This window comes from Gossypium arboreum, chromosome 5, assembly GCF_025698485.1.
Source record: "Gossypium arboreum isolate Shixiya-1 chromosome 5, ASM2569848v2, whole genome shotgun sequence".
Taxonomy (NCBI): Eukaryota; Viridiplantae; Streptophyta; class Magnoliopsida; order Malvales; family Malvaceae; genus Gossypium; species Gossypium arboreum.
The window spans coordinates 27,894,972-27,906,249 of NC_069074.1; the positions used below are offsets into that span (position 1 = coordinate 27,894,972).

The window sequence follows — 11,278 nt, forward strand, 5'->3', positions numbered from 1 at the left end:
ATTAGCAACTAAACGTGCATGGTGAGTTAGTGAATTGAAATGTATGAACCTACTAAGTAGATCTTATACTTATTTATGTTATTAATTTCTATAGATTTTGAATATGTGGAATGTGTTGATCGGATCAGCGGAGCTCACACCTAACATCATCTAACATCAATAGTTTTTGAAGTCTTGAAATGTTGTTAATTGTGGCTTCTATATAGGATGCTTATTTTGAAAATATTTGGGCATGTTTTAGTACTTTGGTTGTAAATATACTATTGTGCAAAGTTAGTATATATATGGCATGTTTAACATCTTGGTAATGTGTATTTAAGGCATGTTTAATGGTATTTGTGGATGACTATTTGGTAACAAATTTGGTATGTTTATTGCTAGTTAGATGGTTTGAATGAATAAATTGAATTGGTTGATAAATGTTGTTTATATGTGGTGCCAATGAAGGCATATTGGTTAGGTACTTAGGCTGGGATGTTTTGGTATGTTTTAGGTTTGATTATAAGTGTTCTGAAAGCATGTTTATGGCTGATTTGGTTTGGCTTGGTACCTAAGGAATTAGTGTTGTTTTACCTTCTTTTGGAAGCTAATTTAGGTGCTCATGACTTAGGACATGGGTTGTCACACGAGCATGTGCCACACACAGTCATACCAAATGACCGTATGTCATTTTGATTTTAAGTGTAGGATTGTTCACATGGTCTCAGAGAGTTACACAGTCTGGCGACACGGTCATGTGACCTTATTTCGAATACACACACGGTCTGGCATACGGTTTATGACATGAATGTGTGACAGGCGAGCACACGGCTGAGACACGACCGTGTGACTCATATTTTGAATTATACATGGTTTGACCACACGACCATGTTTCTGAGCCACACGGTCTGGGTTCTGTCATATGGCCTGGCCACACAGCCATGTGACCCCTATTTTCAAAATTTTCAAGTTTTTCCATATTTTTGTTTTGGTTCAAATTAGTTCCTGATTATTCCCAAACTAATTTCAGGGCCCCGTAAGCTCGTTTTAAGGCTCGTAAATGTGATTATGCTATGAATGATGTAGATTCGAATGTTTTCATTTAAATTAATAAATGAATGATTTAATGATATAAATTGTTTTGATATGTGTCATAATGCTACGTAACCTTAATTCAGCGACGGAAATGGGTTAGAGGTGTTACACATTTCAAGCACAATACCTAATTATCATATAAGAAACTAAGTCCATATGTCTAAACTATTCAACAAGATCACCAACAATAAGATCATTATCAACACTTTACTTATATGTATATATATACATATGATATTTAATATGTCAAATTCATCCAAAGATATAACATAGCATAAACATAAGACTCCCTAGGTACATGTCATTAAGCTAAACAAAACTTCACCAACATTATTGAGTTTGAGATCTTCACTAGATGCTGAAGTCGATGTACAAGATCACGTACTAAATCTAGCCTATTCACGGAAACAACTGAACATTGAGTAATCCATACAGAGACATCACTATAAGCAATATCAATATGAAAATATTTTAAAAGAACTTTTAAGGTTTTATTAAAACATAACATTATACCAAATGTACTATTTATAACGTATTAACATACCATACTCCAAATTTCATACCAATCTTTCAAAGTGAATAATTTACTCCCGACTCTCATCGATACATTTGGGGTCCCAGTGCCTCATCGGACAACCAAAGTAAATCAATTACGCCTAGTGCTCATCGATTTAATTTGACATCCAGTGCCTCATCAGATAAACCGAAGCATTACTTGCACATTTACTAAGTAACGAATTCTCCATAAAATTTTAATTATGTCCCAACAACTAAAATTCATAACTCAATTCAATAAGTCATCTCACAACATAACATTTTTCAATCTAATACAGTTTAGTTCTTCATCGAGAGAATCAACATTTCACAACAACTTGATTCCATCAATTATTTTCAACTTACTTTTACCTTTGATCATGCTAAGCAATGAAAGTATATAGAAATTTAAATGAATTAATTTATGAAGTTACAAACCATAAACTCCAGTTAAACTAATTTCATTATATACATTTAAACTATGTAATATCATTATATACATATTAATTTCATAATCAATATGGTACCCAAATTATACCAATTCAATTTTTACTAATCTAACCTATATTATATAACATTCACCCTTTTATAATCCATTCAATTCCATAGTATTTACTTCATACCATTAATCAATTTCTACCCAACAAGATCTATTTCACATATAGATATTTTATATTTTTCAATTTAATCATTTTGATGCCAAAGATATTATATAATAACAATTCAACTATAAAATAAAACAATATAATACAAATATATCATCAATTAATAAATTAAGTCTCATATGAACTTACCTAACCAAACGTACAACAAATACAACACTAAAGACTATTTCATAATTTTTTCCTCTTTCTACGGTTAAGCTCTGATTTGCTCAATCCTTGATTAATATGATAATTAACTTCAATTTATCAATTTAAATATATTACAACACTCAAATACATGCATACGACCTATTAATTTCATTTTCAATTTTTCCTAAACTTTTACATTTTATTCAAGTTAGTCCCTAAAACTAAAACTAGCACAACTTTCACATTTGAGCTCCAATTTTTAAACCCAATTCAAATTCATCCATCTACACCCTCTATTATCAATAATTACAAAAATTTCATGCCAATTTCAAATTATTTAGACTTTAGTCCTTATACTTATAATTTAACAAATTTCACTTTACAAAATTGTCCATAATCAAATTTAAGCTTATAACCAAACTATTTAACAGCAAAAACATAAAAAAAATTAATTAAAACATTTAAAACTTTAACATTTTTACGATTTAGTACTCGAGTTAGATAGATTAAGCTGCAACGATCTCTAAAACATAAAATTTACGAAAAGCCAGCTTTGAATTAATTACCATGCAAGGAGAAGAAGATGGTTGAATGTTTCCTTAGTTCAAACCTGGTGAATTCAGTTGGTAGAAGAAAAATGAAAAAAGATGATGAGTATTTGTTTTTCTTTTATGTTTTATCTTTTATTATTATTAATTAGTTATTATATTTAACATATTTCCACTTAAAACAACATCAACTATAATATAATATGGCACAATTTCCATTTAAATCCCTTCAATAATACTATTTGACTCATTTAGTTAATAAAAATTAATAACGATTAACTTTTATGATTTTTACGGTTTAGTCATTGTACTTCAATTAGCCATCCAATTGCTAAAATATCCAGACCAAAATTTAATTCACCTATAAAATAGCTCCATAAATATTTAATTAAAACATTTATAAGCTCAGTTTATGGAAACGAGGTCTCGATACCTCATTTTCCAAAACCAATGACTTTTGAACCAATACACTTATACGTTGACTAACTTTTTAAAAAACCAAAATTAATAGACCAGAATTCAATATAATATTTTAATGACTACATAAATATTGATAAATAATATTTACGGACTCGACCATCAAAGAACAAGGTTTCAAAATCACTATTTCCTACACCACTGAAAATCAAGTATTTACATGATAACCTCCATTTCCTTAGCCAACATGTTTAATAGTGAATAAAAATTACTGTAATAAGAATAATTGGAGGTCCAATGCTTAGATATTGATATAAGTTTGGGCGAATGGAAGTCATTATATGCGAGGGTAACCATTTGGTGGTGGGCATTTGATGTGTGAGGGTGACCCTCTAATGGCAAGCATTTTGTGTGCATACCTTTTGGTGGCGATCACTTAGTGTGGAGGGTGCCCTCTTTGGTGGGCGAGGTTGGCCTTCTTAGTGGGCAAAATGACCTATTGATGGGTAAAGTGGCTTTAGTAGACGAGTATGACCCCTTTTAATGGGTGAGAATGACCCCAAGCTCCTCAGTTGGCAAAGTAGCCCCTTCGACGGGCAGGGTGGTCTTTTAGTGGCATTGGAATAGCCCCATGGTAGATACAAGGGTGACCCATTGGTGGGTGCACTAGTGGCCCCTTATAGTGCATCGAAAGCCTTTTAAGGAGTGGTGAATGCCACTTGGTAGGAAGGGTTCGAAACCCAAAAATGAAGAAAGCTTAAGAAGCTCAAAAAAAAAAAGAGACATAACAATATAAAGAACCCAAATAATAAAATGAGATATATGAACCATCAAAAATAATGTAAGGGAGACACTCTAAATAAAAATAAGAGAGATGGAACCCGAAGGACTAATGGAATAATATTGAGGGGTTAAGCCTTAGATTTTTGCTCTTTTTCCACAAACATAACTAATTATTGATGGAAGGTTTGGTGATGAAGGTTGCAAACAGTTCACACCATAGTGGGTCCAAGAGCCACTAGTAATGTTTATAAAGATTGGATTTATTGAGTTGAGATAGGGGCAAAGTATTGGTATATGAAAAGAGAGCACTTTAAAGCATTTTGGTGATGAGAAAAGCTTATATAGAGAATGATGAGCTTGATGTGGATCCTCTTGGAATGATACAATCCTCTACTACATAAGATGATTATGTAGGTATAGAGGGCTTCATTAGGATGTGATGAAGGGCACTTCCTAATAAGATTTTTTTTTTTTGGGACTTAGGGTGGTAATGAAGTTAGGTATAACAATAGTCCCTCCTTTAGTCAAGGTGAAGGTTATAAAGTCACCTTTCTCGCGATAATGCTTGTTGATGTGTGTCTCCTATTTATGGCTACACGAATACATTATTGTTGTAAACTTATAGGTGAATTTGGCGAAGTAGATATAAAGAGGCAAATAGCCTTGGAGGCAAGCCTAAAAGAAAAGATTTAATGTGAGTAATAGTTAATACCTTATTATTGTAGACTTGGAGGTAAATTTGCTTTGTTATCTAAAAGGATTGTTATCTTACATCTTAGTGATGGAGGTTGCGGATGGTTCGCACCATAGTGGTGGCAAGAGTCACCAGTAGTGTTTATTGAAAATGGAGGTGTTGAGCTTAGATTTGCACAAAAGTACTGATATATGGAAAGAGCCCTTGGAAGCCTTTTGGCAATGGAAAGAGCTTATATAAAAGAGGAGAAACTTTACATAGGTCCTTTGGAAGAATGTACTACTCTTTAAAGTTGTTATAAAAGTTCTCTAAGAGTTGTAGTGGAGCAAGATATATCAATATTAATTCATTTATGTATTCACATAACAATTTGTATTATTTTTAATTATATTTTATAATATTAGGTTATGTCAAATGTGGGTGAAAGAAAATAAAGTTTACATAAAAATATATATATATATATATATTTATAAAACTTTATTCATTAAATGAATCATAGGTGATGTAGTAAAGATTTTTATGTAAGTCTCTATCAATTTGGGTTTGATCTTGTTCACTCAATTTATTTTTAGTAAGAGTTTTAGTTGTTTATCTAAAGATTTTACATAAAATATTAAAACAAAAATATCATTATAATAATATTTACTATCATTTAAAATAAAGTTTTTATTAAAAAATATAAATCTTTTAGATCTTTTGATTAACTCGTGAAATCATCTCAATAATTTTTTTATGATAATATAAATATTATTTTAGATGATTGTGAATATATTTTATCAAATCACAATCACATTTAAAATATTTTACGTTGATGTGTGTTTTAAAGTAATATTCATGTGTTTTTAATATATTAATACTTTATATTATATAAAATTTGAAGTATTTATATTATATTTATAATATTGTTAAACATCATCAATAAATATTGAGTGTCATAATAAGATATACTGTACTTAAAAAACCATAAATTTATACTTTAAAAACAAAATTAAGGTAAATAATTTGATCATAAAGAAAAAAAAAACTTTACGGAGCATCTTGTTCCATACATAAGTTTGACACTCTCATTTGAAGAGAAGATAGGAAGGTGTGGGAAACAAACGGCCGCAAGATAGAAGCGGTGCTTCTTTCTTTGTTTGACACTAACGCACCAATTCATAAATGATAACCTTTTCATTTTTATTCTGATTTCTATATTTCAAACATTTTCTATGTATAAAATTAAATATTATAATATTCAAAAATTAAGTGAGTATTATCAGACAAAAACTTTAATCGGAACAAATCTTGATGTCCTGTGTTGATTTTTTTTTTTTGTTTAATCAAATTAAATCATGATATTTTTATTGTCCACTGAGATCATGTCTTGTCTTAATGTTAGAATAGACATTGGAGCATAGGATTCCGTTTCCAAATATTACCGTTCCAGATATTTCCCTTGCCCTTATGACCCTTCTCTCTGCTTCACTTCACTCTCCTTAACTCTCTCATACAATACAACTAACAGACAAACCAACAAACATGGCCGATGAAACTCCAGCCCAGAATCCCCCTATGGCAGCAGCGCCGCCGCCTCCATCCTCTGCCACGGTGTCCGACTCCGACTCACCTGCTGTTTTAGAAAAACAAGACCCTTCCCCGACGTCTCATGTACCAGCTGTGTCTGTTTCTGTTACCGAATCTGTTTCTACGACTATAGCTGAAAAAGAAGAGCAGGCTCCGCCACCAGAACCGGCGGCATTGGAACCTGATTCATCGGATAAAGGGCCAGGGAAAGAGGAGCTGCCTCCGACGCCACCGCCGCAAGCAGTGGAGCTAGAATCTGAGCCACCTGCTGTAACCGAGGCACTAAAGGAAGAAAACCCACCAGCTCCAGCAGCAGAAACTGTAGTGATATCGGAATCCGAGTCGCAGCTACCGCCTGCTCCACCGCAGCAGGAGGTGGTTACGGAGTCGGAGTCACTGGCGGCGATGATGGAGAAAGAAGAGACGGGGGCACCAGCAGAGCCTACCGCGGCGGGTACTACTACTACAACAACAACAACAACAACAACTAGTGCTCAAGAAGAGGTGGCTGCTGCTGTTGAAGAGAAAAAGGTTCCTCAAAATCTGGGTTCTTTCAAAGAGGAAAGCAACAAGGAAGCTGATCTATCCGATTCCGAAAGGAAAGCTTTGGAAGAACTGAAGCAGCTTGTTAGAGAAGCAATAGACTCTAACCTTTTCAATTCAGAATCCAAAACTGAAGAAAACCCAGAAAAGGAAAAGAAACAAGAATCAAAAGAGGTATCCATTTGGGGTATTCCTCTCTTAAAAGATGAAAGGAGCGATGTTATCCTTTTGAAGTTCTTAAGGGCAAGGGATTTCAAAGCCAAAGATGCCTTCGTAATGATCAAAAACACGATCAGGTGGAGGAAGGAGTTTGGGATCGATGAGCTTTTGGATGAAGATCTTGGTGATGATATGGAGAAAGTTGTGTTCATGCATGGACAAGATAAGGAAGGCCATCCCGTTTGTTACAACGTTTATGGCGAGTTCCAGAATAAAGAATTGTACCAGAAAGCGTTTTCGGATGAGGAAAAGCGAATGAAGTTCCTGCGATGGCGAATTCAGCTCTTGGAGAAGAGTATAAGGAAGCTTGATTTCAGTCCTGGTGGTGTTTCCACCATTTTCCAGGTTAGTGATCTCAAAAACTCGCCTGGACCTGGGAAAAAGGAGCTTAGATTGGCAACAAAACAGGCTCTTCAGGTTCTTCAAGATAATTATCCAGAGTTTGTTGCAAAACAGGTGTGTTCTATGTGTATCCATATTTAACTATCCTATATATATAGTGTGAAAATTTGATTGTTTATTAGATTCTTTGGGAGATGCATTGATTTGGGTTTCATGTTCTGTCAGGTGTTTATTAATGTTCCTTGGTGGTATCTGGCATTCTATACAATGATTAGTCCATTTATGACCCAAAGAACTAAGAGCAAGTTTGTCATTGCACTGCCATCTAAATCTGCTGAAACACTTTTCAAGTGAGTGAATGTTTTTGATGAATTCGAGTTATCAAAGTGCATATTCCGAGTACTTATAGTCCTTAGTGATTAATATCCTAAACTATACGATGTGTAAAACAGATACATACCACCTGAGCAAGTGCCAATTCAATATGGTGGTTTGAGTGTGGATTATTGTGATTGCAATCCAGAATTCAGTGATGCTGATCCTGCCACTGAGATGACTGTGAAACCAGGGACAAAGCAAACTGTCGAAATAACAATCTTTGAGGTGCAAATTTCATTGCTTCTTCATGCTATTTCTTCATGATACATGCTGGTCCATGTCCTCCTTTTCTTATTTACTTTTTTTAACTGAACATATTTGGCTAGTAAGCTTTTCAGTTTTGTGCCAATCATGAATGTAAGGTCTAATGGGAAAAACTTTTCATTGCAGAAATGTATTCTTGTTTGGGAAATCAGGGTAGTTGGATGGGAGGTGAGCTATGGAGCTGAATTTGTGCCTGATGCGAAAGATAGCTACGCGGTTATCATTCAAAAACCGACCAAGATGACTGCAAAAGATGAACCAGTTGTGTCTCAAAGCTTTAAAGTTGGTGAACTGGGTAAAGTATTGCTAACTGTTGACAACCCAACTTCAAAAAAGAAGAAGCTTCTCTACAGGTTTAAGGTTAAACCCTTCTGCGACTGAGGGTATTACTCGTACTATGATTTAATTTATTCTTGTCTAAATTTTGGGCAAATCACTTGTTCATTTTTCTTTGTTTTTGCATCTTTGTGAGGAGCATGGTTGACAGCAAGTTGCTCATGGTTTTGAAAGTTGTTCTTGGCATGTTGGGTTACCCTGGTGTTGTGCATTGTACATTTCTCTGGTGTATCATGTCTATATTGTGGAACCTTTTACACTGTTATAGATTTGTAAGAACACGAGGGATTGTTTGGTTTATGTAATCTATTTTTCAGATTCCATAATTTCAATTTGATATTAATTTTTGGACCTATAATCATTTGAAATACTTTTTAAGTTGAGAATATTGATATGTTGCCTTCTTATTTGGTGTCTGGTCTTTGGTATTAGCTTAGTCTCCTTGTTTCTACCTCTTCAAGTTTCATCTTTGACCATCCAGCTCAATCATGGTTTCTAACTTTTTTATGAAAACCATAACATGCTGGACTTTTATAGGACATGCACTCATTGGGTATGGCGTATGAATATGTTCAATTTGTAAAAGTTTTTAAAACTTCATAGTTTGTGTCATATACAAATATTTTCATAAAAATGAAAAAGTTCAGGTAACATAGCTTTGAGTACCCATAATTCTACAAATTTCTGACTTTTCTTACCTTTTAAGTTGTGTTATTATTGTTGTTGACTTGGATACGTAGAGTTGCCATAGATGAGTAATCATTCCCCATTTCCCCAAGTAAAAGCAAAAGGTAAGAGATAATTATATTTGCATATATAATCTTTTAAAATAATTATTAATTCCATATTCAAGAACACTTTCTTTTTTTTCTTTCCTTCTTTTTAACTTTTTCCCCCAAAAGTAAAATTAAATAGAAAGGGCATCGATAAAAGAAATTATGCATATGCTTTAGCTAAGTGAAATACGTACCGTATTAAAAGTTAAATTACATTTTATCTCATTTATTAAAAAATAAGCGAAATAATATTTATATTGGATCAACGGGTAAAATGATTTTTCAATTAAAATTTTATTTATTTTTACTGTTAAAAATGTATATTTATATGTCAGCATGAGATACACATAGCAAATTACTTATTATTGTTTGATTATTTTATTAATCACGTCTGTTTTAATCTATAAAAGAATGAAAATTCAACTAAAAAATTAATTTATTCTTTAATCTAATTTACATAAATTAATTTATCCATTTTTATATAGAATACGGGGTTGTAAAGTAAATTCACCTCAACAAGCTCAAAAATTATTGAAGCCACAGCTTAGCTTTACCTGACCATGAATGGTCAACATTATATTGTTTAGGAGTTGTAAAAATATGAAGCACCAAACAAATATTTAGAGGGTGGAGAAAGTAGAAAAGTGGTGGAAAATAAAATGTGGGATAAGGTTCAATGTGCTTTTCTTCATTCTTTTCGGTTTGGTAATGATTGAGATTCCTCTTATCAATGGTATGTTTTTTTAATTTAGGTACATGCATTTCCAAAAGCCTTTGTTCAAACTGCAGATAACCTTTTCATAATTCATATCAACCAAATAAATATTGGTTAAAGCATGTAGGTAGTGGTAGTGCTATTGTCAAAAACCCCATATTTTATACCACTAATAATTTAATATTTTAGTACATAAATTTTACTTGTTTGTATCCATAACAAACGTATACACACCCAATTTTATAATATATGAGTTAAACTATACTTTTAGCGTATTAATCAAAGATGCCCTGCATATTTTAATCACTGAAAACAAATAAATTAATCTTGAGATATATGTACCAAGGTGACAATTACGTCAAGAATTTCGGTGCCACTATTATAGATAGGTTACTTTTTTTCTTTTTTGCACTAACTATAATCAACCTTAGATATTTTAACCAAACTTATTTTAAAGTTAGAAAACGTTAACTATGCTTTCCACAACATTTATCGTGTTATGAATAAGGATAAAGTCAAAAATTTTATTTAGGGGTTAAAAAGATAAAAATTTTAAAATTTTGAAGGGTTGAAGATAAAAATTGTATTCTAAAAGAACTTAAATTGTATACTTTAATTTGTAAGAGAGACCAAAATTAAAAATTTTTCTATTCAATGAGAGTGACGGAAAACTGGTAGAAACTGATTAAATTGTCCAAACATGGTTCGCTTATAACACATTTGTTCTTTGCTGACAAGCTTGGTTCTTATATTGTTTGATGTGTGTCTCTTTCGAGGACCGCAAAGGATTAGGCAATTCTTATGGATTGCTTTACAGGATAAGCTCTTGACAAACATGGAGAAGTTCAAAAGGGAAATGTCCAATGACCCTTCTTTTGATGTTTGGGGATTCGCATAAGAGACTATGATTCATGTACTTAGAGATTGTTATGTGAGTCGATCTTGTTAGTACAAATCTCCGATGAGAAAAATCTTGAACACACGAACGGAACTCGAACAGAAGAATAAATAGGACAAGGATCTAAGTCGTGTATCAAACCACTATCTTTAAGGTTATATTCGCCCCCACCTATCTTCGGTGTGCAAACGAGTTTCAAGCAAATTAACCTCGAGGATACAATTAAGACAATGGCTATTTGTGTTTTGCATTGACGAGAATAGCCCACTACACACTGAGCAATGTATGACAAAGAACTCAATTTCTATAAAGGATTTCTACAGTAATACTTTATAGAAGAATCTAATAATATTAGAAAATGAAGGAATGAAAGAAAGAATATTAGAATTTGTTGGTA

The 11,278-nt window shown here is 32.8% G+C and overlaps 1 protein-coding gene across 1 annotated transcript; it reads left to right on the forward strand.

The window, feature by feature from the left end:
- Positions 1-5,918: 5,918 nt before the first annotated feature.
- On the forward strand, positions 5,919-8,850 carry LOC108453469 (patellin-3). The gene is made up of 4 exons (XM_017751584.2): positions 5,919-7,628; positions 7,740-7,864; positions 7,967-8,117; positions 8,283-8,850. Exons 1-4 carry the CDS (start codon positions 6,366-6,368, stop codon positions 8,535-8,537), a joined length of 1,794 nt encoding a protein of 597 aa, XP_017607073.1. The 5' UTR covers positions 5,919-6,365; the 3' UTR covers positions 8,538-8,850.
- Positions 8,851-11,278: the final 2,428 nt, after the last annotated feature.

Coding starts and splice junctions, on each gene's coding strand:
- LOC108453469 (XM_017751584.2), top strand. CDS start 6,366: ATGGCCGATGAAACTCCAGCCCAGAATCCCCCTATGGCAGCAGCGCCG. Junction 7,865..7,966: donor TCTGCTGAAACACTTTTCAA/GTGAGTGAATGT, acceptor TGTGTAAAACAG/ATACATACCACCTGAGCAAG. Junction 8,118..8,282: donor TCGAAATAACAATCTTTGAG/GTGCAAATTTCA, acceptor TTTTCATTGCAG/AAATGTATTCTTGTTTGGGA.